Genomic DNA, 26115 nt, shown 5'->3' with positions numbered 1-26115 from the left:
CCAGTAACATTCAGAGATGGAACATAATAATTTCTTCTTGGGTGTATCTTGCCCTCAGCTTGTTTGGAGTCAAAAGCACACAGCATTTCTAATAGTCAGTATCTTTCAGGCACAGCACCTCAAATGAGTGGCATCTTCATGATGGCAGCCATGGTGCTTATAGTTGGTCCTTAGCTCAGTATAACCTCCGAGACTTACTGCCTTGGCCTTGTAAGCACTGCTAGTGCCTTTCGTCACATGTGTTGCAGAGTCCATTGGCAGCTCCCTGCCAGCTGGTGCTGCCTGTCACTATCATTTTGGTCATCTGCCCTTGTCCTCTGTTGTTCCTATTCACTGCTGCCTTTTTCGTAACTCTGATTAAGACCATGGATTGGACAAGGGGGACTGAGTGCACTTCACGGGAATCCAGCAGAAGACATCTGATGGCATGCAGGATGTACCTCAGTCAGCCCTCCTTCTACCAGCATCTAGGAAAGCTCAACATAGAAAATAGGTGCAAATTTGGATTTAGGTGTAGTATCTTCCATTTATTCTTTGTGTTTTAAAACTTTTCTCTCTTTGTTCCCTTTCTTTTTTCAGCTGAATGTTTTGTTAGCAACTTTTCCCTGCATTAAATGCAGTGGCACTGTATATAAGGTTAGAAGTCTGTTTCCGGTGTTTAATAAATAATGGAACAATGACAAGAATTAAATAAATAAGCCTAAATTACACTATTAAGAAAAACCTTCTGTTGCTAAAATTAACACCTCTTTATTTCTTCTATTAGCCTTCCTTTTATGACGCAGTAGACCCAGTAGATTTTGAAGGCTTCCTAATGACGCGGCTGAACAACTTAGACTCAGAACTAGCACAAGAACTTGGTGACTTTCCTGAAGATGACTTGGACATTGTCTTTACACCCAAAGAGTGCAGGACTTTGCAACCCTCTATGCCAGAAGATGGGTAAGGAGACTTTCCCTCTCTCTGAAATGCTGCAGGTTTAAAACTAGTTTTGAAGATGTTGATCCAGACACCTCACTCTGCCATCCATCCAGCCATCATGTGCTTGCTGAACTTTAAACATTTGAACTTTGCCATTGATTCTGTTAGGCCTGTTTGCACACTTAAAATTACGCAAGCGCTTACGTGACTTCCTGAGCTACCTGTTAGCGGCAGAAGTGAGGTAGGCGTAGACCAGGAAGAAGAGTAAAGAAAGGCAGGACAGTAGTATGAAAAATAATTTTGTAGCTGTGATCCCAGAGGTGGAAGTTGATTCTGATCATATAGTAAGTATAGGATTGAAGTTTTTTCTTTTTTTTTTTTTTTGCCAGCTATGTGTTACATGGCATTGATCAGATCACTAAGTGTCTTTTTCTCAGTACCTTTCTTGCTTAAATGGGAGGAAATAGTTCATACTTGACAAGGTTTGGGAAAAAAAGAAGTGTTAATTTCTGGTGTAGGAGTCACTTTTGGTTTCAGGCTGACATTAATTAAATAATTCCACTCTTTTCATCAGCTTATAAATTAAAATAGGTAGCATGCGTTGATACTGGTGCTTGGCCATCCTGTAAATATTTAAGCTGGTTTGATTGATAAACAGGCAAACTATGGGCAACAGAATTTTTCAGAATGAGAAAAAGGGACGCACTGGAGAGTTTTCTGATGTGGTTTAGGAGAGTCCTATGCATTGTATACAAAATACTCTTCAAGGATTTCTTCGCTGTAAATGGTACCTTCAAGTAGAACCACAAAGGCCTATTGAGTTTTGCAAGCAGTAACAGCCAGATAAACATGAAGTCAGCATCAGTTTAGCCCCAAACTGCTATGTCTGCAAAGACAGCAGTGCAACATGTTTGGGATGGGAGGCTGGCTCCTTCCAGTATATTCAGGAAATGAACGGCACAGTCTGTATTCTCTGCTGTGCTGAACCTGAACACTGAAGGGACAAATAGGCTTAGCTTATGGTGCCCTGGCTCACAGGGTAGATCTGCATCCCTCTCTGTTCCTGCAAAAGTTGTTACAGCCTGCTCTAATTTTTACCGGCCAGCTGTATAAACTACAGCCCTATACAACTGCGGTATTTGTTCAATGTTTTCTGCCCAACATACCAAATGCAATGAGGCTAAGCAGGAACCACAGTTTATATGATTTTTGCCAGCTGTGGACTAGCTGAGAATCCCTGTCTCTAAGCAAGGTCTCAGCCTGCAAGTTCCTTCTTGGCCCAATGCATCTCTCAGGAAGTTCAGGAGAGCAAAGGCGGTAGAGACGAGGTGCCGTGCTAGGTCACCTGGGATCTCTTTGAATCACGCAGCTTCTACGGGATTTTGTAACATTTGCACAAAAGGTGATTTTCACTTTAAGTTACTCATAGAAAATGTAACAGTCTTTATCATGAATTCTGGTTTTCCTGTCGACTGGGGAGAGAGAATGCATGTGGCAGACAGTGCTTGAAGTTCCCATTTGTTTAAATGATGGACAAAAATAGTAAGAAATTATCCAAATTTGAAATGAGATTTAAAAGATAAGATGACCTTTTCTCCCCTATTTCCAAGGTTACTTCCCAGCGTGCCTGCTGTTTAAAACAGCAGTTATCTATTTGTTTTTCCAGTAGGAGAACATGTAGACTCACGCTGCACAATCAGTTTTAGGCCTGATTTGCACCACAGTGACATTAAGTGTTTTTTACAGAGTCTGTGGCAAGGCTCAAATAGTCAATACCAACAAATATGCTTTCAGCAGATTTTTTTACACAGCAGCTTCCCATTTAGCCATTTACACCGCCGTTATTGATACTCGTGCTTTCACAGAAAATCCTGGTCAAGGATGCCAGGGTGTGTTGGGGAAGATGAGAGCATAGGAGGGGCGTGCACCAAAGATTTGCGTGCAGGCAATGCAGTCTGTGGTGGAAACAGATACCACCGACCAAACTGGGTTAAGGTGCTGCCTGCTTGCAAACATACGTCCCACCTGAACCAGGTGCAGGAAGTGACCACGTGCTGTGTCAGTCCACTGGTGGCAGGGGCACACACCAATCTGGTATTGGCCAAGGCTCCATCCTGCGGTGCACACATGAACCCAAATTAGTTGTTACCTGGTCTTGGTAATTGGTTGCAAATCTGTTAAGAGTTCTGGGTGGAAAGTGCTAAAAAGTACCATACCTTTCACCCATTGCTGCATTGCATGTGTATCCTACTCTTTTACTTACTTGGATCGGAGGACATAACAAGTGATTTTGGCACAAGTCACTAAATTTTTTTAGAATAGGGGTAGAGGAATTATGCTACAACATCATGATAGCAAATTTGTGGACATCGACTTTAGCTTATAATATTTCAGTTCCAATCAGTATCCAGTCTATCAGGGAGCACTGACAACAAATGAGACTTATTTGAAAGTCGTAAAATTAAATTATAACATATTCTTAGATCTTAAAGTTTTATTATGCTATCTGATTAAAAGCTTAGGGTCCCTTTTTAGAATTTTCTTCATTTCTGTGAGAAAGAAAAAATTACACCAAAAACATACAAGACACTATGTAGTTGCAAGAGTCCAGGAGCTGAGGCTTCGGGAAAAATATCTCTATATGTTGACACTTGTTATCAAGTTTTGAAAATGACAAAGATGGGTACCTGGTATAATTTCTTTTATTTTGCTGTATTTTATAGCAACATCGGTCTTATATTCATGAAATGAATAGTGTGGCAAATGGTTACCTCTGTTAAATATATGTTTATTAATTTATAAACACAGTAACAAAAACTTGCATCAGGGAATTTGTGCGGTACACAGAATTCTTTAAACCTCAAACAATAGTTTAGAGTAAAATAAATATACAGGAGAGGATTAATAGAGAGGCCTTTATCTGAACAGCATGTTTAGATAAATTTCTTTGTCCTTAAGGTATGACCTAGGTGCTAAGATATTTACCATATGTTGCTTTTTCCCCAGGGTTGAACTGGACTCACATGTCAGAGACTGTGTTCAGACGTATATCCGGGAGTGGCTGATTGTGAATCGAAAGTAAGCAACATACAAGTAAATAAAATAGAAAATACTTTGTGTCTTATTTGTCAGAAAGGAGATGCATGCTGTTATAAGTAATCCTAAAGAATAATTTTTTGAATCAGTGACTGAAGACAAGAATTGACTTTTCAGTAGTATATATAACTATATTGTTTTGTTTGAGCTGATGGGCTATAGCTAAATATTGTTGCACCTGCCTCTTAATTATCAGGCACTCTGGGAATTAATTGGGAAGAAATTCACATCAGCTGTCTGTAATAATGATTTATCTAAATCAGGAATACCACTACTATTTGATCACACTAAAAGGAAGGATAACAGGGATAAAGATTACATTTGTATGCTCTTCATTTTCACCTTCATGCCCTGAATATTCGACATGATCTGATTTCTAATGGTGTCTGAAAACAAAACGGAGTGCTAGCAGCAAAAAATCAAGGATTGTGGGCTTTCCCAGCAGTGATTGATTGTATTCATGAGATTATTAGTGTAACATCCAACTTTACTATTTTACATCAGTAAGCGATTTCTGCATTTGGGGTCAGTGTAATTCAACACACAGAACTGGACCTGTAGTCATTACAAGTGACTTAATTTCCTTTAATTTAATTTAATTTAATTTTATGATTTCATTTAATTTCATTTCATGTATTAAATGTGAAGGGAACTCTCAGTCAGTGCTTTCTGTGCGGCGATGTCTGTCCCCAGACTCTCAGGGGTGCACTGTGCCAGTGGAGCTTGCCTCCTTCCCCATCACCCCCTCCTGTTCTTCAGAAAGAGGTTTTTGGAGCTCTGTTTTTCTGCACCGCTTCCTGTTCATCCCCTCCTGCGCTCATGCCCCATTCTTGAGAAGCAGTAGTAGCAGCTGATGGTAGAGTGCTCACACATTTGCTGCCATTTCATCGTGGCCCTTCGCCCGCCCTTGCTACTCTCTGTTTTTCTGACCTGATGTACATCAGCAGTCAATGCATTACGGGTTGACTCCTGGTGATTGTAAAGGAATTGCACTGTTTAATTGTGCAGCTTATGCAGGGACAGAGCAGCCGCTGACGGTTATTAAGAGACTTCCTCCGGGGGTGCTGACAAAATTGATTGAGTTCTCAGAACTGTTCCACAGTGAGTCACTAAAAATAAGCTAGTGGGTTTTGCAGACTCCCCACCTGCACTGCTCAGAGCACAGGCACTAGCTCTTTCATGCAGTGTTGTTCTGAGCGTGGTGTAAAGAGCCAGCGTGCAGCTTTGTCTGTGCATGCGAGTAGGGAGCGAGCAGTAAAGTAGGTGAGGTGAAAAAATGAACATAGCTATTTTTGCACGTAAGCATGCTTGTAGAAATGTGAATGGAGCTGTAGAAATACACATGCATGAAAGATTTGTCGTGTGTTTTACTATTTCATTCATTCAGGTAAGGCAAATTTATATTCAAAAATTTTATTGAGCAGTTGAGTCTGCGGTAAACATGATGAAGGGCCCTGCCAGAGAGCTGAGCTTTGATGGCTGTGGCTAACAAAGCAGGCAAGTTATTAAAAATTGCAAAGAACAAGACAGTGTAAAAGATGCTGCAGTGTCACATAAACCAGTGATAGGTGTTATTGGGAATCTCATGTTATGCTTGGACACTATTCTCAAGACAGATATGAGAGGAAGAAAAGACATCAAGAGAGAAGTGAGAGAAAGTAGTTGCAGAAAGCTTTCCGTTGTTTTGAGAAAGACTGGAAAAACTGTAGTTGCCTGCTTGGGAGACAAAGATTCAGAGGACAGGTTGCTGAACGTATGGTCTGGTGGGCTATGGATGAGAGGAGTGTGTAAGTGACTTTCATCCATTCATGGATGTGAAGGTTCAGAACAGGAGATCGAAGAGTCTTCAGTGGTGGCATGAGCAGAGGTGGTCCTTGTGCCCCAGGGCAGAGAGGTATGTCACAGAGGGCTGGAGACAGCTGAGGGGTCCATGTGTTTTTGCCAGACGCTGAATGGGAGGCTTGTTCCTGGGCCTGTCAGTTTCTCCTTTCAGTTGTCCTTCGTTCCTTTTCTTTGTCCCGTTTTCTTAATTCAGTGTGTGGCCATTAAATTGACATGTGCATTAAAAGTAGGGTTTGCCTCTTGGTGAGTTTTAATTGCTATGATGCTTTTCAAAATAAATAAACAATATAAATAAATTTTGCAGGAATCCTTTAGACAAAAGGCATCTCTAATGTAGCTTGTACGCCACAGGGAAAGTGTGATCTCAGGTACATAAATCTCTCCATTAATCATTTGTATGTCACCAGAGGTAGTGAAAAAATAATCAGCAAAACCTCTTTTGGATGCTGAAATGTCTTAAAGTAAACTCGTGCAGAATTTCTGTCTTTCATTCTGGATGATTAAGGCTGTTCCAAAACAAGGTCACATCCAAGGAGAGCTGGGATTGTCTCTTTTATGACTTCAGTTTTCATTTGCAGTGAACTGGTAAACGATTAAAATGCGAACAATTAAAATTAAAACACATCAGAGCATATAATTCAGGTACTCCCAAAATGTAATAAAAAGGTGTCTCCCTGATCAATAATTGCTTGTTGTGGCATCTTTGTGAAAGTACCCAGGTGTTTAGACATTGCTTTGGGAGTGTTACAGAAAGGAAAATGAACGAAGCAGGATACTGTATCTAAGGAGGCCAATTGCAAAAAGGCCATCATGGCATTTAGCAAATTGCATACTAAAGTGGAAGAAATAGAGCTCTGGATGCATCTGGTATCTTTTTCCAGGGTATCTGCTGTTTTTTTCCATCTGCCACAAAAATGTAACTTGAAATTGGTACCTTGCTGCAAAATTTTGGGAAATTGCCAGCAGATAGGGTTACATTGTGCCATAGCAATAGTCCTCTTCAAAAACAGACACTGTTTGAAAGGTGTAGATTGTTGTACGTGATTAACTTGGGATACCAGCTGGGTCCAGGACAAGACCAGTAAGCTCCTTGATGTATAATTGCAGGAGTAAAGAGCCAGCGTAAGATCCACGTTCTTAAGGTCACTGAAATAATCACCGTCTCTGATGAGGAGGTCAGAGCTGAATTTGTACCTAAGTTAGGTTTTGCTGCTGTCTCAGGCTCTTAGTCTATGCAAAAGTGATCTGAATGAATTTTCTTCCTTTTAAAACCGTTCTCAATATACATGACAGAGTTGCAGTGATGTGATAAAACAATTAAACATTGTGAAATGTCACATTTTTGTATAAAAGCTGTGCTACGCTGCTCTTCTGCACAATAATATTTCCAGTTGCTTAATATTTTTTTTAAATTTGTCTTTTCTTTTTTATTTTCCTTTAACTCCTCCTCGTGCTGTCCTGACTTGCTCGGGCTTCTCTGTGAAAGGAACCAAGGGAATTCAGATACTTGTAGCCTGAAAAACAAGGGATCCCGAAAAGATTTTCACAAGACGCTTCAAAAACAAACATTTGAATCGGAAACGTTGGATTCCGCCGATGCCAACTTTCAGGTACACTTTCTTCACCTTGGGAAAATCAATCAAATATAGCAAAGCATCCTGGGATCTCTGTAATGGCGTCAAGCGGAGAGCCGTGCTTGCCATTAGGCCTCACGGCAGAGGTGGCATTAAGGCCCTCTCTGCCAGACAAGCCAGAGACGTTTCATGACACCCCGGTGTCTAAGCCACAGCTCGCCGTTTTGTTGTTTTCCAACAGGCAGGGCCCCGACACGTCCACGCGCTCCCTGAGGAGGCCTCGAGGACGACCCTCGCCTCCTCCGACTTCGACCTGCGCAGCCTGCAGCCGGACCCCCGCCTGGAAAACCTGCTGCGGCATGTCAGCGCTGAGGAGTTCGAGAGGCAGAACGAGGAGGCGCGGCGCACCAACAGGCACGCCGAGCTCCTCGCCCTCTACCCCTCTGTGGATGAGGTGAGCTTGGGGGCTGACTGGCCCACAAGCCTTCGCGAGGTGGCTGTCCCGGCATGTTTAAGGTTAAAGCTGCACTGCGGTCAAAAAACAGGGTTTGTGGCCTGGGTATGTGTCTCCCTTGGATAGTAACACGGTGAAGGCACATCACCATGGGCTGCTGTCAGCTAGCTTGAACGTGCATTCAGGGGGTTGTACTCAGACTCATGGTGTTGTCTGAGGCTTCGTTATACCCCTCTCAGTGTGGGTCAAGCCGTGTGCTGGTGATAAGGTTGTGTCAGGGTGTTACCCTTCACTGTAACGCTTGCTTGGGGGCCACAAGGTTAAATATTCAGTGTAAATGCCAGATGGGAGTCACAAGTGTAAATATTCAGAAATATAAATCAATTTTCTTTCATCTCTGAAGAGAGGAAATGCCCACTAAGTGGGGTAAGGTGCTAGTCTGTAGCAGTGGCCCAGTTAACATCACATAAAGGTTTTATGTAAGTATGTAAATTTGCAGTTGTTTTAATTGAGTATGACTAGAATATAATGATAGGAAGATGCAGTGGAGATACGGCCGGTGCCAGATCGCCCGAAGGAACATCTGGGCAACAGGATTTTGGTGAAGCTGCAGACTCTGAAGTAAGTACCCTTCACAGGCCTCGCTCACTGCTTCTCAGTTCATACTAGTGTACTGGTGCCGACCCTGCTACACCACTGCAGGTGTCCTGTTCAGCCAGTGTTTACATGCTTGCTTGTTCTGTCTTAGTGTAGCAGAGGACTATTTCTATCCATCATTGCAGAAGTCTTTAACTTGTCAGGGTGAAAAAGAGTCGGGAATGAGCCCAAATTATATATTTCCAACAAACTAGATTGGTCTCTGTGCACACTACTGGACTTGATAAACAGAAAAAAATTTCAAGAAAGATGTGATCATTTTTAACTGGTATCTGAGACCACCTTTCTGACAAATTTAGAAAATACATTGCGTGCAGTTGACGTCACTTCTTTTCCTCTTGAAATCATCTAATAAAATGCACTAATAAAAAAATCCTCCAGACTTTGAGAGAGCTGAGGTCTGGAACTAAGTATTTCTCCTTATTTTCTAATGGAAGTGCCAGTCTTTTATTTATTATACAGAGTCATAAGAGTGCAGTATTAATAAGTGCAGTATTAATCAGTGTCCTGTGTGTCTTTCCTTAACAGGTTTGATATAGAGATCGAACCTTTGTTTGCATGCATAGCTCTCTATGATATAAAAGAAAGAAAAAAGGTAAGCGTGCGTACAGTATTTTTGTTCAGTTGGCCTGGGGTTTTATCTCTGGAGTAATAATTTAGGAAAACTTATAAAAAACATGCAACTGTTTCACTTGTGCAGTCTGATCCAGGATTCTTTTTATTCAGTCAGTCACATGCTTGCAATTGTTTTTTTTTGCAGTTCTAGTTACTACTTTTGACTTATTTTAAAATAAAATTTGATGTATTTTTGCTTTGCAATACATTTTAATTCTTTTTCTTTTCAAGATCTCAGAAAATTTTCATTGTGACCTCAACCCTGATTCATTAAGAGGATTCTTGCGTTCTCATACACCCTCCATTGACTTGTCTACTCAGGCAAGATCAGCAGTATTTTCTGTCACGTATCCCTCATCAGATATATACCTAGTAATAAAGGTATGTTACAGTGCTACTTCAACACCGTTCTTCCTGTTCCTGGCTGTGCCTGTTGTCTGAGTTCGTGGAGCTGATAAACATGAGTTTCCTGTAGCTGAGGTGAATTCTGATAGTTTTTAACAGTACATGTGCAGGTGTCCACTGGTATATCTCACTCCCAAGCTAAGAAGTTATATTGATAGCCTGTGTTCTCATTCTACCAAGTATTTAGAAGTTCCTATCTCTGCCTAAGGGAAATTTAAAGTAAAGTGAAATAAGCCATTTTTTATAATTTTAATTACATTCTTTGGAGGTATTTTGGCTTTGGCTTAGTGCACTTTGCATCATTTTGTTTATTTAATTCTGAAACTGAGTTAGCCTGAACCACTTCATTTGGAATGTGTTAATTTTCCTCATTTCAGTGAAAATGCAGTAGTACCTGATTGACAGTGTTGTCACATACATATTTTCTGCTTTCTAACAAACCAGATGGAAAACTAGGGGAAGGTTTAGTATCAGTTACTCCATAAAGACAGTTTTAAGAATTGTGTATTGTGCATTTAGGCAGGCTCTTTCGTATTGCTAGAGAAGCAACACGTTACTATTTGGGTGATATTTTTTCTCTGTGAGTGTCTTACTTTACTGCTTTTGTAGATAGAAAAAGTGCTTCAGCAAGGAGAAATCGGAGACTGTGCAGAACCCTACATGGTTCTTAAAGAAAGTGAGGCTGGCAAGGTAAGTAAATAACTATAAAGAGTGTTTAGATCAAAAAATGCATGCATAAGAAAAAAAATAGAGAAAGAGCAGACTCTTTGGAATAGGACAGAATCCCAAGAACGTTGGGGAGGAAGCCAGTTGGCGCATCCATGATGCAAGCAGTCTGGTGTCTGTGACCGACGGGAAGAAGTCATGAGAAGGCAAGGTGCACTTTCGTTACTGACCCCTTTGGAAATCAATACTGACAAATTCTTGAGTCACCAAGCAGATAGGGGTGAGCAAAGGAGATGACAATGCAATGTGGAGTTAGCAGAAATATCTGCACCTCAGAGATATGTTATTGATTTGGATGGGCAAACAACCTGTTATAGTGTGTACATGGCCAGTTCAGTGCTGTCATCCATAGATAACATGAGCTCTGTTCAAGGAATTCATGGTCATTTACCTTCCTGGAGCAGACTGACAATGTTTGCTGGACTTCCACACGTCTCTCACCTTTAGAATATTGCTTTCAGCAGAATATTGTTTCTGTATCTGACAGAGGAAGTCGAACCTGCTAATGTTTCATGGTGATTGTTCATGCTGGGCTTGAGGGTCACTGCAAAAAGATCCGCGTTCTCCTTTTCTGTAATGAAAGTGAACTAATTGAAAAGAAATGAGAAGTGAATGTAGAAATCAAAACAGCTATGATCCTGACAGTGAAGTAGCAAGAAAATACAAGAGATAAGAATGCAAATTATTTACTGAACTGTAAATATGTAGTTTCCATTTTTTATCTATAGTAGTGTTAAAATAACTGATTGCTTTTTAAACGGTCATTATTTTCTTTGTCTTAGACAAAAGAAAAGATTGAAAAACTGAAAGCCCAAGCTGAATCCTTTTGTCAGCGATTGGGGAAATACAGAATGCCATTTGCCTGGATTCCCATAAGCCTAACTAATTTCTTCAACATTTCAACACTTGAACGAGAAACACCTGAGGCCGAAGGTTTAAATGGTAATTGTCTAACTTTTCTAACTAATGCAAAGCGACACTTCGGTAGGACTGTGCATAGGAAACAATGTTATTCACTCTGGCATCAAGAGTGAATGACAGATTCAAAGTCACATCTTCTCAGCCTTCCTTTTCAGTGCTACAAACACTTACAACTTATTATGCTCACTGTTTCATCTCTGCGTATTTATTTTTAGGTATGCTAAATATTCTTCCATGTTTTAGGCCCAATTTTTGTTGAACATTGGCTTTGCAGAAATAAAACTCCCTTTGCTGTATGGAGTTTGTTTGCAATATAGGGCAATCAAAATACATATCATCTTAGTTTCTAGAGTATACAGGACCATTGGTCAACAAAATTGACCCATGTGCTTTGTAACCCATGAACTAAAAATTTGAATAAAATTGTGCTCTGCAGCAGAAATAATGTCACTTCTCTAGGTGTGTCCTGGCATTTCACTATTTCACATAGTCTGAAATAAAAGTAGTGGAATGTTTTAGGTACTCTCTCTGTCCTCTGATGTTGCTGGGAAGTTGTGGATTTCTAGTGTATTCTGATAGTCTTTGTACTGAAGCAACACAAAGCAAGCTGATGTTTCATTTAATTTCCCTTTGAAGGGAAAGGATCCACTAGTGACAAGAGAGCAACACTGCTACAGGCGAGAAGGCTCTCTGAGAGAAGTCTCAGCTCAGAGGACAGCTATCCAGCATCAAACTTCAAAACAACATCTCTGACCCTCAGCACCTTCTTTAAACAGGTACTGGATACTCTATTTCTGATTGCCTAAGACATTTTTCATCCATGTAATGTGAACTGTATCAGGAAAAGTTACCAATGATGTTCGTGTGGGGACAGAGGATAATTGCTATCAAGTAGTTATTAACTCACTTGCTTTGCATGCCTCAAGGACATGGTTCACTCAGAAGCTTTTCTCAGTGTTATGGAGTATTGTTATAAAGGTACTGATTTTTGTCTTTTTCCTGGTAGGAAGGAGACAGGCTCAGTGATGAAGATCTGTTCAAATTTTTAGCCGATTTCAAAAGATCATCTTCCTTGCAGAGAAGAATTAAGACTTTACCAGGTACATAATTCATTTTGGATGGAAAAGGATATATGTACTTTTCTCCCATAAATTGTTCTGTAAATTCCAACCCCAAAATATAATTAACTTGGGTTTTAAGTCTATAGTATGTGCTGTTGTGGAACTTCCTGGGTTCCCAGTGTCTACCTGAGCACAGATGCTTTTGAGGTTTTTTTCTGTACGAGTGAGTGTGGAGATTTATATTTAGCTTGATATTCTAAAATTATTTGCTTTCCTCCCTAATTTACAGTGTATCTACTGGATGTCTTTTGTTATTATTCAAACTGTTTGAAGACAGTGCTTTAAAGCAAATTTCTAAGATCCTTGCCATTTCCCTGCAATGTTTTTAAATGGGTCATATTTTACAGAGGGAGATCTAAATGTGTACACATTTCATCTTATTTGGGTATTTGGGTCAGTGTTAGTTAACAAAGTAGAGAAGCAGAGACAGTATTTGGCTACTATCAAAAACCTGACCAGCTTATTATTTCTTTTTAGATAAATTATGGCTCAAGCTTTTCTGGGTTGTAAAGGAACCTTAAAAAATATGAAATGAGTACAAAGCTGTTTTGCCTTTTTAGCTGATTGCCAGAAATGACAAGTCTGAGTTCCCCAAATGGTTTTCACTTATCACAACAGAGAATTTAAATTGAAAGTCTAGTTATACTTGGGTTAATGTTATCAGTATTGACTGTTACTGCTCACCGCAGCAAGCCTGGCTTTCCTGGTGGGTGGTGTCTACTTTGGCAGAGATTAATCAGAGCAGAATCTGAGTGGGGGGAGCGAGAGAGAACTGTATTACACAGCAGCCCTTTCATCTTTATTTGTCTCCCAGACAAATTTTATATTATTTGTGTGTGAAAGATACTAGCACATCAACCCAGCATATAGTATTCCTTCTTTCTTTCCTTTTTCTTTGAAATCATACAGGGTAGACATAAAGAGCTATATATTGGCCTGATATGTAAGGATGTGTGTAGGTTACTTCCGGAGTATCTTTCTACACCTATGCTTTCATTCTCATGCAGCCTTCAAGCCGAAGATCCAGTTCTTATTTCTGCATTGTTGCTATGTAACCTCACATATTGTTTTCATTTATGTTTTATTACACGTTGATTATTTTTTATATTTTTGCTGCGATTTTGTGATTTTTTTTAAAGGAACACTTAAACTGGAGATTTCCCCAGCTCCAGAAAACCTTGGTTATTGTCTGACACCAGAATTACTACCAGTGAAGCCATTTCCAGAAAACCGTAATCGTCCTCACAAAGAGATTTTGGAATTCCCAATTAGAGAAGTGTATGTTCCCCATACCATTTATAGGTAAGAAATAACATATATTTTTTGATTTCTTAAGATCCATTTTAAAAAATAATTGTGATTTAGATTTTTTTTTCAGAAACAGAAACTAAAAATATTTTTTAAAAATGTTAAAGACTATACGTTAGGCTGATGTTTTAATCTTACTAGGCATTACAAGGTAAAACGCCTGCAGGATGTTCTATAGTGTATTTACTAATCTAATTATGTCACCCTTTGAAAATTTTTCTAAAATGTCCAAAAAAACCCCTAACAGCTCTCATTGACTTGGCATATATATGTATCTTTCCTCTTCTGTGTTTTTTTCCCAAGAGATTTTACTATTATTTTTAACAGTTTTGGTAAATGTTTGTGCTGGGTGGTTTCTACTTTTAATTTGAGTCATCTGGGCATCTGAGGAAGTAATGTGTTGCTCTGTGTACTTTTTCACCATGAACAAGGACTCTCGGCTATGTCATTTCTTTTCTTAAATCTGTTCTATTCCGGTTCTTTCAAGGAGACCACAGTGTTCAGTAGCATGCAACTGATCAATTCCCATAATTTCCTAGTGGTCCGGCACATCTGAGTCTCCAAAAAGAAATGAGTATCAAAAGAATGTGCTTCAACGTGTTTGTGCAGCACAGTAGTGCTAGTGAGCAGTGATATTGATAATAGCTAACTAGCAATAATTCAAAACAGGGGTATTGCAGTATTATAGATACAGAAATACTAGCTTTCATGTGACTATTGTGTTAGTGAAGGCATGAAAATAAAGCAGAATGCTTCTTACAACAGTAGTTGGTGCTACTCTAAGGGACTTTTCTGATTCCTAAAACAGTAGCTAGGTACTGAATTGCATTAGTGGCAAAGATGCGGCTATCAGTAAGGAATCACAGAATGAAGAAGCTGAATAAAGGGATGTAAAGCTTATTCACTTCTTGCAGCAGAGATTAGCAAAGAGCCAGCTCTCCCACCCACTCACCTCTACCCCACCCAGGAGGGGAGAAGGGAGGGCCAAGACTTGTGGTTCCGTACAACTCAGAACTGCACGGCTGCAGACTAGTTTATCCCGGAGAGATGCTCCACACCTTCATGGGAAACTGGAGAGCCAGTGGAGCTCTTGGTGACACCTGGATTGGGGTCTCAGCTTTTAAGGAAAGCAAAAAGAGGAAGTGGCATCTTATGATAACAACTTGCAATGTGATGTCAGCAGGGAAATAAGTAAGCCAATTTGGATAAAGCCTCATTAGAAGTTTTGGAGGAGTTATTCCTGGGCTGTGCCATGTATCTGTGATATTCAAACTCCTGAGGGCAGTTTCTTTGCACTCTTGGCACCAGAATGCTAAAATGCAGAGTGTTATCGTACTTCTGTCTTCTCTGTGTATCAAAGATAGAAATGAATGTCTTTCTTCTTTATTTTTTTCAGTTTTTAGGGGTTTTATGCAGACATTTCTATAGAAGAAGTAGTTTTTATACAGTTGAAAGTGCAAATGTAAATGAACTTGAGTAATGAAGCCTTTTTTTTTTTTTAATTAAAAAAATAAGACAGAATTTTAACTTTCCTGTTCATTGTCCGGCCCCAATAAGGAGTACCATATGTGAACTCCAGTGTGCAGCCTCATAGTGTCTAAAGGTCTTCTTTTGAAAATGAAAAGCATTAGCAACCACTGTGTTGCTGAGCTAAAAAGATAATTGAGTCTGCACAGAATATTCTCTCTTTAGTTCTCACCAAGGTAAACTTCTGCAGCCAGACATCATGAATATCAAAGCCACCACGCTGAAAATTAATTTGTGCATCTCCTGAAGCAAGTTTGGGTGTCTCCACACTATCCCTCAGTTGCTAGGGTGTCTGTATTGAATACATACACCCACATTAGAAGAAATGCTTGCTATAGCTCAACAGTTATACTCTTTGAGCAAGAGTTCACACCCACCATGCTTAATCTCTTCAGGCTTTTGGGGCTCTGTTTTGATTTTCACCCTAAGTACAAGTCATGGTAACAAAACAAAGTAGGACCTGTCCAGTCTAACTTGTAATAATGAAGAGAATATCTATAAAGAATAGTTGCCTTCATTAATCTTTACCTTAATTAGTGAATCAATGGTGATGACACAACTGACATGCCTTAAGTAGTGTTATGCTGTAAACTAGAAACTCAATCAGTTAATACCCAAATAAAATCCTAAAGACGGTTAGTTAGATACACTGGGGAAATGGTGAAAAAAATCCAGAAATGCTAGGTCAATTTTCGACTGCCTTGTGACAACAAACATGTTTGGAGTGAGAAAGGGGAGTTGCCAACTGAAACCATTAATGAACTCCAGCAATAGTTCCCCAGAAAGTTAGACGAGGCAGCTTTGCAAACATCATAAAACAGCAGAGTGTGGAACTTGGTGGGGTCCAGGAAGCAACACTTGTGTTTGTGCAGTGCCATTGAAAGCACCTCTTTTTCCCACAAGCCAGAATCACCTAGCCACATCTGAGACGCTTTTACCACACAATCATGCCAGTGCTCCGTTTGGTGAGCAAAAACGTAATTAGGGAATGTAGGCCAATGTATTTAGAATCATAGAATCGTTTAGCTTGGAAAAGACCTTTAAGATCATCGAGTCCAACTGTAAACCTAACACTGCCAAGTCCACCACTAAACCATGTCCCTAAGCACCACATCTACACCTCTTTTAAATACCCCCAGGGATGGTGACTCAACCACTTCCCTCGGCAGCCTGTTCCTATGCTTGACAACCCTTTCGGTGAAGAAATTTTTCCTAATATCAAATCTAAACCTCCCCTGGCACAACTTGAGACCATTTCCTCTTGTCCTATCGCTTGTTACTTCGGCGAAGAGACCAACACCGACCTCACTACAACCTCCTTTCAGGTGGTTGTAGAGAGCGGTAAGGTCTCCCCTCTTCTGCAGGCTAAACAACCCCAGTTCCCTCAGCCACTCCTCATAGGACTTGTTCTCTAGACCCTTCACCAGCTTCCTTGCCCTTCTTTGGATGCGCTCCAGCACCTCAATGTCTTTCTTGTAGCGAGGGGCCCAAAACTGAACGCAGTATTCAAGGTGCGGCCTCACCACTGCCAAGTACAGGGGGACGATCACTTCCCTAGTCCTGCTGGCCACACCTTTTCTGATACAAGCCAGGATGCCATTGGCCTTCTTGGCCACCTGGGCACACTGCTGGCTCCTATTCAGCCCCAGGTCCTTTTCTGCCAGGCAGCCTTCCAGCCACTCTTCCCCAAGCCTGCAGCGTTGTGTGGGGTGGTTGTGACCCAAGTGCAGGACCCAGCACTCAGCCTTGTTGAATCTCATACAATTGACCTCGGCCCATCGATCCAGCCTGTCCAGATCCCTCTGTAGAGCCTTCCTACCCTTTCCTTAATTTAACTGTCATGCAATTCTTGCTTAGTTCGCTGCATGGTGAATACTGTTTTGAGCCTGAGATTAAACTAATCAATGCAAAGTAACTTTGAATTTGAATAGAGCCAGATATTAAGTGTTTCATGTTATCTTATTCTCTTTCCTCTAATCTGAAAAGTAGAACCATCCTGTCTTAATTAAGCAATGTGCTAGCATTTAGTCATAACTGCGCGTCATGGCTTGTTAGTGTGTTACAGGTGATTTAATGTTCCCTAATTTTTGATTGTAAGTCTGCAAACCAATTTTTTTTTACCAGTGCTGTAGATTTAGATATTAAAAGAATGAAAAATGGATAAAATAATTACCTGTTTTCTGTTAACGTTACCATGAATGTAGGAGAGGGTTACATACGGAAATGTACTTGAATAACAAATAAATGAAAACTTATAAAAACACAGCCTGGTAAGCTCTTACTGGCATAATAATACCTCTACACATGCCCAGACAAATACTAATGAAACATCTAGCTTCAGTTTTTCTCGTGAATGTTTAAAAGAAATGCAAAGATTTTGTTTACTTGGGGAGGGGGGTTGCCAATGTAACATATTTCAGAGGAAAAAAAACTTCTTTTTTTTTAAATAATAGCTTTTGCCTTTGTGATAGGAGAAGCAGAGTCTTCTGTTATAGCCTTTGAACTTAGCTCTTGCTAGTTTTTATACTGGTGTAATGCCATTATTTTAAATGACGCTATTTCTGATTTATGCCAGAGAGATCAGCCAGACCACTTTCTTTGTGCACTGTGAAATTGAGCACTTCTTTTTGTTGTGTACCTACATTTCTTTAATAAAAATAGTTCCCTGAAAATGCCAAAACATTCCAAGATTTATTTCTTTCAATACCCCTCTATTTTTAATAGGAAAAATCATGTAATTTAAAGTTTGTTTATCATTTTATTTTCTCATTAAATATAAATGAAAATGATGCTGCTTACTGACACTATGAAATGTTGGTGCTGAGGAAGAGGGATTTGTCCCATCGCTTCAGCAGTAACTCAGCTTAACCAGGCGCAGGAAGCCCTGTCTTTGATAGGGGAAGTGCCTAACGCTTAGGGGATTTTCGGAGGGAGCAGGGGAAAAAAACCTTTCCTTTGCTGTTTTGTTTCATTTAATTGCAAACCACTTGGCACTGTGCTCAGACTTGCTGTAGTCTGCAGTGTGAGCTGGAGGCCTTCTGCTTTGGTGGTAATCATTCTACCCCATCCTTGACTAGTTTTGAGCAAGGAAAGGCTGTTGATGTATAATGGTCTGTTATTCTCATCACTACCGTCACAGCATTATCTGCTCCTTTCTGCCTGTCTGCCCATGGGATCTGGAGAGAGCACGGTAGCCCTGTGCACCTTCTACAGGGCCGTTGCTCTAGTTTTGTGCCGGTCGGAGATGCTAGCGTTTCTAACTTCTTTTTCAGAGTAAACAAAGTGGAGATTAGTATTGGACTGTTGTGTACAGGTGAAGGAAACAGCTTAAGCTAGCTATTACAGTTTCAGACAGAGATGTGAGTGTGTCCTGATTTATTCTGCTCCTCAGTACACATGATTTCATCCCAATGCAAATAGCTGCCTGCTCTTTTCCAAGCTCCATAATCTTTCCTGGGCATCTACTATACTGTCTCAGCAGTAAGAAGTTTCGTGGAAGGTTTCCTAATTTTAATTTGCTTTTTACTCAGATAAAAATGACTTTGTCAAACACTGCATAACAAAGTGGAAACAATGAAAACAAAACTTCACAAACAGGATTCTGGGAGTGCATGCTCCTCTCCTATAGGCAGCTTGTTGGTCACAGTGCTTTCAGATGATGTATTACACCTGACTCCTCATAACAAACCATTAATTATGTAATACAGGCAGAGAGGAAAACATGCCACCGTGGCATGGTGATCTCTGTGTAGTCACTGAGCAGAGACTCTGAATAAATTATGGATTTGTCTAAACTTTCAGATGAAAGCAAAGCCTTTAAAGAAATGTGTAATTATTCTTTAAAAAAATAATCAAATGCAAGTAGTTTAATTAGAGGGGGGTTTGGGGTTCTTCAAAATATTTTGGTTAATTGTAATTTGACATCATAAATTAGATTCTTGAAAACTCTATTTTCAGCAGACTTTTAAGCAAGTATGATTCAAAATGCAACAACAGCATTTAAAAAAAATCTTGACAATTTCATGTCTTGAATAGCTGCTACCTCTCTGAAAATCATTAGTATAATATCTGCTTTCACATTCTGCTGAGCACTTTTATACTATTTAAAATCTATCATATACTGATAAATATTGTGTTTTGCCTTCCAAACAAATCTGATGTTGTATTTTTGATGCCATTGTTCTTCAGCTTCAGTGTTAGTTTGTTCTTTGGTCCACTGTGTGGAAGCAAAAGAGCACTATCAGCAAGAAAATCTTGTTAAGGAAAGCTTTTAAAAGAACAGAAAGTAAATGCAAAGCATTTATAATGTATACCAAGTAAGCTAGTGCTCTTTTCTTTCGCAAGAAGCTAAACAGGGTCTTCCAGAGACCTGTAGGAATTAAAGATTGAAATTAACATGTAGGTATCTCAGTTCAAGCAAATTCCTAAAGTATAAGGAATGTGGGACTGAATGGCTGTTCTTAAATCCAGTTCCAGTTCTACCACTGAATTTCTGCAAAGCCTTGGCTTATTGGTTGTATGTCATATTCTCCAACTGCACATTCATGTCCACAGCAAGATACTTACCATGCAGGAATGTTAGAAGGTTTAGACTAATGTTAATACACTATGTTCAAACAATGCTGGGCGTTTTTGTTGTGGTTTAATTCCCCAAACTTGAGGCCATTTTTTCCCACTTCTTTTTCCCTGTGTTGTAAAGGGTATCACTATTGCTTCTCCTCTAGGATGTAGAGATAAAAGCACTTCATTATCTAGCACAATGGCTTCCCAGAAAAACTGGACTGCTCATTAATCATTATCATTAGTAGTCAGTGCAACACTGAATGCTCACCTTCCTCTCAAGAAAGAAGCTATAACTGAAAAACAAAAGACAAAAGTAGCGTGAGGGGCCTACCTTTCCAGATGGTTTTGAAGGAAAGCATCTTTTTCACTGATTTGGTTTTGCTGCAGCTCCACCTCAGCAGGCAGTGGCTTATGCTTTGGTCTTGCATGAATGTCTTAAGAAAAATGAAGCTACTCTGATCACTGATACTGCCCCTGGTTAGGTAGTAGGGTGCTGAATATTGTCCATTTGTAAAGAGCTCCCAACCAGGACTCTTAGAACCGAAACATTCCTTTCCAAGCCTGCAGATCTTTTTGCTAGCCTCAGGACACTGTGCTTTCTCCTTCAAACCATTTGTCTGCTTTTCACTGGAATGAAAATGCTCCAGTAACTTCACCCAAGAACTGTTAATAATGCTGGATTACTGGTACTAACTAGTAGGTGGCTTCCCTTTTGGTAAGAACAGGTGACTTCTTTAGCTTAGGTCTGCAGAGCACTTAGAGAGAGAGAACATCAGTTTTCTTACTGGATTTTTTTTTCCTCTTGCTTGATAAATGGTTACTTTGGGGTGTACGGTTTAGAGAAACAGCAACACTCAAGAGCAGTGCAGTTTGTCAGTATAGCTTCCAGCCTCCCAGGTCACAATGGGGGAGTGTGTAAATGAATCAATGAGACAATTAAAACAAATCCAAGTTCCACCTGTTCACTTCTAGCTGCATAGGTCTTGCATGCTGCTGAATCCTATGTCATTCACTAAGGTTTTTAAGCATTTTCAACTGAAATTTTAGAAGTGCATATCATCCATGGCAACAAGAGGATGCTGGTAAATATGAAATATTGCCTCACATTATCTGACACATGTAACTTCAGGGGGGCATGTTACCAGTATTTTGGGAAGATATGGTATGCCATTGTATCTACTAGCACTCCTTCACTGTGTCATTTGTTAATTAAATATATCAGGACAAAATTATCTCACCACAATTCTCAGCTGTATCCTCATATTTCAGGTAGGTTCACTATTATGTGTAAAAATCTGGTGTGTCAGAAATTTCATTCTTTGATTATCGGGGTTCAATGAGAATTTTGGGATAGAGCTTTACCTCTATTTACACGGCTGGAGGAATCACAGGTCCTGGGATGGCAAATGGATGTATAAAATAGAGCTCTATGGTGTAGTTACTACCTCCCTTTTTTCAGCTTTTCATACTTCATTCAGAAAACTGGGCAGCTGCTTATGTGTGACCTACCATCTTGTTATTACAGTGTCTTGACGTTGCAATAGTTGGTACTTGGTGGATACCCACTCATTTTATCCACTTTAATAACACTGCCACTCAGGATTTAATAATACTGGAATCAGTAGGGGAAGTGAGGGTATTATCAATGGAACAGTGGGTTTAGTTTGGTAGAGGACTGCAAAGCATGGGGGATAGAGACGTCAGAAGGTGGTATAATCCCTTTGATTTTCATATTTGAAAAGTTTAAAACCATTTTAAGAGTAACTTCTGAAAAAGATGATGTAAAGTAGGCAATTGTGCGTCAAAAAGTTCCCTACATTTGCACACCAGAAAATCAATATGACAGGTAAGAAATTATTTTGTTGGTGATTTTTATGATTCACAAAACCTCAGTTATTTGCCTTTGGTCTTGGTTTTCAAACACATTATGTCATTGATTACTTGTTTGCAATATTTGATATTTGAAGTAATGGTAGGTCAGTTCAATGATCTGTAATGAATAGCTATGAGTCCTGGAGAGAAACCTGTTAAAATTCTAGTCTGACTTGACTCTAAGCTCTAGGTCACATATAGATTTAGAAATATCTGTTTTCTTGTCATAATTTTGTGATTTGAATCTGCAGAAATCTGATGTTTCGAGTCAGCCTTCTACTCAGTTCCTCTGGCAACATTTTTTTTGTGTTGACTGAAACTTTAATAGAAAATTTATTAAGGTTTTCACACCACTGCTAATGGACAGAATAAAGTGACAAGCACTCTCAGCCTAAATTTAATGAGGATCTGACCACTGACTCTTTGGATGATTCCTAATTTTTGCAACATGAGAAAAATCATTCAAACTATTATCCAAATTATCCATACTAAGATACAGAATATGACTCATATACATTGTCTTGAACGTGACATGTTGAAGTTCTGCCATTTGTTCTAGTCAGTGGCTCACTAGAACAGGTTTCCATATTTGGTAAAGTGTTAGTGATTTGCATTATAATTTTCAACCATTTTTTCTGAAGATTCCCCGCCCACCCCGACAAAAGTGTACAGGAATCAACAAAGATTGAAAATTTTACCTAATGGGTGTATCAGTTTTTGTTTCCAGTACCATAAGTATTAAATGGCAATGTTAACCCATCCCTCACTGTTCACCTATAGAACATTTGTGGTTTGTATCAATAGTGACTATTTGCACATCTATTGGCTTTTGCTATGTATGGTGTTCTTGTCACAGTCATCAATGAACATGCCTAATATTCATTAGAAGTTTGAGGTGCACTTGTTGACACCTCACACGTGTAATTTAGCAAGAAGAATGATTTTATTATGTCACACATATGCAGAACCAATAATTACAAACAGGAATATTCAATGAGAAGGGTCACAGACTTGAAACTCTGCATAGATTTTGGCAGAAGATAGGTCTGCATTGCTTTGGCCACGAGAAGTGATCAAATCACTACTGCTAAGTCCCATGAAAGTGTACGAAGGTCAGCAAATTCGAATGAGAATTGCTGCATGTTGTCCTGTGTCGGGCTAGGTGGACCCTTAGCTTTCCCAGCAAGTAACTGATTCTGAAATAGCCTCTTATCTAACCGTCCCTCTGCTGGGTCAGTCTCCGACCCAGAGAAGCTATCTGGATCCATGCCTCACCCAGGACTCTGCTACCCTGTGGGACTCTGATCTCAGTAAAGTTGAGTGCTCTGCCATGGCTTTTGTAGACCCATACTGACTCCTGAATAGCTCTTTTGCTTTTTGTAAGCACACCTGACTATACCTGGAGGTAGAGCTCTGTGCTTTCTGTAGGAGGAGTGAGGGGAGAAGTTTAATCACACTGACCAAAAGTAATTGCTGTGGCATGTTGTTTGAATATTTCTGCTCAGTGCAGAGCCTCAAGGGAGACACAATGCCTCCTGGAGCTCACCACATCCTTATGGGCATGCTAGCTGTCCTGTTACTTAAAAGACAGCAGTATGTGCTGCCCTGACACCCCTGCTAACTGCCAAGTGGAAATGCTCCTTATTGCTTCCTCTCAGGCTTTTGGAGGGTACAGATGCTGGCAGGCAGTAGCACTTACGCAGTGGTCAGCAATGGGTCTACAATTCATGCCTGTGTGAAGGAACCTCTTTTGATCATCTCCCCACCTTCCTGCTTTAAAAAATCAGTCATCACCTTCATCTCTGCAGGAGTCAGCATTTGCCTCTCTTCTTCCTCAGTGCTGATGGGTTTAATACACATGTAAGCAAGATCCCTAAAACTGCCTGAGCATAAATGGCACAAGCTTTAGTTCTTCGGTACAGTACTTGCTGGAATAATGCTTCCTTGGTTGTGCAGTCAGCAGAGAGCTCTCTGTTTGTGATTTTACATATCTTTCATCTCCAGTCACATCTAAATGTAAAATCCACTGCTCAGGGACATTATATGGATTTGTGACATCTTCTGCTGGGCTGCAGATTAATGAAGCAATGACTGGATTATGCAGCCTCCCCTATGTGTATTTCTTCACCTCTGGCAGATGTAATATTGATAATATCCTTCATTTAATAGGTCATTCCCCCAAGCATAATTCAGTGGAGGTTACCAATATATTTCTCTCTTTCACTTAGCTTTTCCTAATATCATCTTGGAGAGAATTTGGCAGAGCAGAAATTGCATTTAAGAAGGTAAGAAAGAAAGTGCATTAGTGTGGCAGGCAGGAGTACTATTCTGAACAAAGGGAAAGGCAAGTTACGTGCTAGTTTTTTGCTAAGGTATGTCATGACCCATGTAGCATGTGTTGGTTAGCAAAGTAGCTTGGACTGTGTAGTTGAAGAGTATTGTCACATTGTGACACATGGCAATAAGGAGAATCACCCACAGTTTTCCAGTTCTTGCGATACAACAAATGGAAGATGGGCTGTCTGACTTAACGACAACATTCTCCAAAGCTGCTCCACATTTTCAGCTGACAATGGTGCTGAGGAGATATCTGTGATAAGGACAGGGTGATTTTGTGTTTAGGTTCTGACTGTCACCGACAAAAAGAAAGCATGAAAGCCCATGAGTAGTTCTCATTATTTCTCATTGGAAGCCAGCATGCTTCCACCAACTCTTGTCTTATTCCTTACACGCAGAGGACAAACAGTGAGAATCCTATACCAAACTGGGAAAATGAGACGTGAAATAGACATAATCATGATGCCAGAATGTATGTAATCCAAGTCTAGCTGAAATCTCAGACTTGCCATAGACTTCACTGGAGAAAAAGTTTTCTATTAGCATTTTGACTCTCCTACCAGAATTGTTGGGGTTCGAACTTGGAAGACCATCTATGCTGCCAAATTCCCCACAGAAATTAAAGATGCTTTTTTAAGTTTAGTGATCTGTCCATGTACAGAGGCTAGTAAACAGCAAGTATGCTGTATCTTAAAGCATTATTCATATTCATTACTAAAAAACGTCAGTTTCTAGAATTATGGTTCAAAATTTCGTGTTTGTATTTACTCAGGTTCATTGATACTGCTTTTTGATTTGTATAATCTAGAAATATATGCCATTTTGTTGCTATAAGCTAGGAATGTATGAACTTCAGTTGTTGGTTTTATTTGCCAGTTTACTTGTTTTTATCACCTCTGAGTGATTCCTTACCCGTTCCAAAATCTGATTCTTCACAGCAGAGAGGGGAGCTGCTTTCTTGAGAGATTCCTGCTTTTCATTACATCAAGCAAAGATATTAATTCATTTGTAACTGGGAATTACATATTTAAAAAAAAAAAATAGAGATAGGAAGACTGCCTTCTCAAAGACATAGCTTACTGTACAAGAAACCATAAACACAGGATGTCCTATGTGTCACAGCAAGAACTTACCCTTTCCTTCTGAACTTCTGAAATGGAGTTCTGGCAAAGCTTTCACTGTCTAGGTGACATTAAAGGATAGGGAGAGGAATTAGGAAAATGCTAGTTTGTGCACTTCATTCTGAAATGCAAATGCTTGCCATTTACCTATTTTATTCTTCCTTTTCTTTCTTCCAGAAATCTCCTCTATGTTTACCCTCAGAGGCTGAATTTTGCTAACCGACCGGCTTCTGCAAGAAACATTACCATCAAGATTCAGTTTATGTGTGGCGAAGACCCATCCTGTGCAATGCCGGTAATAAATGCTGAGATTTCTTAGCAGACTTCTGCTTACATGCGTTCCTGAGGAACCTCTGAAGAGATAACTCATTGTTTACTTCCCATGACCACAGTTTCTGGTGGGGCCTTAGGAAGCCTAACATCAGAGAGCTTGTGAAGCTTGTCATTCTCATCAGAAAGCAGGGCTGTAGGCCTTACGCACAACAGGAAAGACTTGTCACTCGAGTGGAACAGAGGCATATTACTCCCTCTTACCTAAATCTTCCTACCTTATTTTCAGAAGAGTGACATCGTATTAAATAATGCTGTGTTGGAAACTCTAATGGTAAAATTCACAGAGCTTCAGAGACCTTTTAAGAATGATGTAGTCTATCTTCCAGTGTAACTCCTCCTTATGCACTATGTGTACATAAATACTCAGGTGTAATACTGGAAGGTGTAAGTTGGGATCTTTATTGCCTGAATCTGAATGGGTGCACAATCATGTAGTGTAGGTAAAGTTTTCTGTGTTTGAAACACACTGTGTATTAGAGCATACATGTGCCCTACTAGCAGAGCAGGCAGCACTGTCTATGTTCAGCTTATTCAACATTTCTCATTATAAGATCCTCTCTTCAGCTTTACCAAGCTTCAGATGTTCAGTTTGAAGTGTTCTGACCCAGAGGTCTGCTTCAGCCTGAATTTTTGGGAAATTTTCGGACAGTGTAATTGGGCATTTGAGAATGACATTGGGATAAAATCTTTTGTGATTTTATGTGTTAGAAGGGAAAAAATGA

At 39.9% G+C, this 26115-nt stretch overlaps 1 protein-coding gene across 1 annotated transcript in view; it reads left to right on the top strand.

The window, feature by feature from the left end:
• The first annotated feature begins 799 nt into the window (after positions 1 to 799).
• The window catches only part of DOCK8 (dedicator of cytokinesis 8), a 60187-nt gene continuing 34871 nt past the window's right edge, over positions 800 to 26115 (top strand). The window contains exons 1-13 of the mRNA XM_050913604.1: positions 800 to 942; positions 3928 to 3999; positions 7346 to 7469; positions 7675 to 7887; positions 8423 to 8508; positions 9073 to 9139; positions 9391 to 9540; positions 10174 to 10254; positions 11073 to 11232; positions 11848 to 11987; positions 12218 to 12311; positions 13472 to 13634; positions 25238 to 25355. Of these exons, the coding sequence (XP_050769561.1) occupies positions 815 to 942; positions 3928 to 3999; positions 7346 to 7469; positions 7675 to 7887; positions 8423 to 8508; positions 9073 to 9139; positions 9391 to 9540; positions 10174 to 10254; positions 11073 to 11232; positions 11848 to 11987; positions 12218 to 12311; positions 13472 to 13634; positions 25238 to 25355 (1596 nt within the window). The 5' untranslated portion in view covers positions 800 to 814. The remainder of the gene's footprint in view (positions 943 to 3927; positions 4000 to 7345; positions 7470 to 7674; positions 7888 to 8422; positions 8509 to 9072; positions 9140 to 9390; positions 9541 to 10173; positions 10255 to 11072; positions 11233 to 11847; positions 11988 to 12217; positions 12312 to 13471; positions 13635 to 25237; positions 25356 to 26115) is intronic.

This window comes from Gymnogyps californianus, chromosome Z (assembly GCF_018139145.2).
Source record: "Gymnogyps californianus isolate 813 chromosome Z, ASM1813914v2, whole genome shotgun sequence".
NCBI classification, from domain to species: domain Eukaryota; kingdom Metazoa; phylum Chordata; class Aves; order Accipitriformes; family Cathartidae; genus Gymnogyps; species Gymnogyps californianus.
The sequence above is the reverse complement of the archived record's forward strand: the minus strand, read 5'-3'. Positions and strand labels throughout refer to the sequence as shown.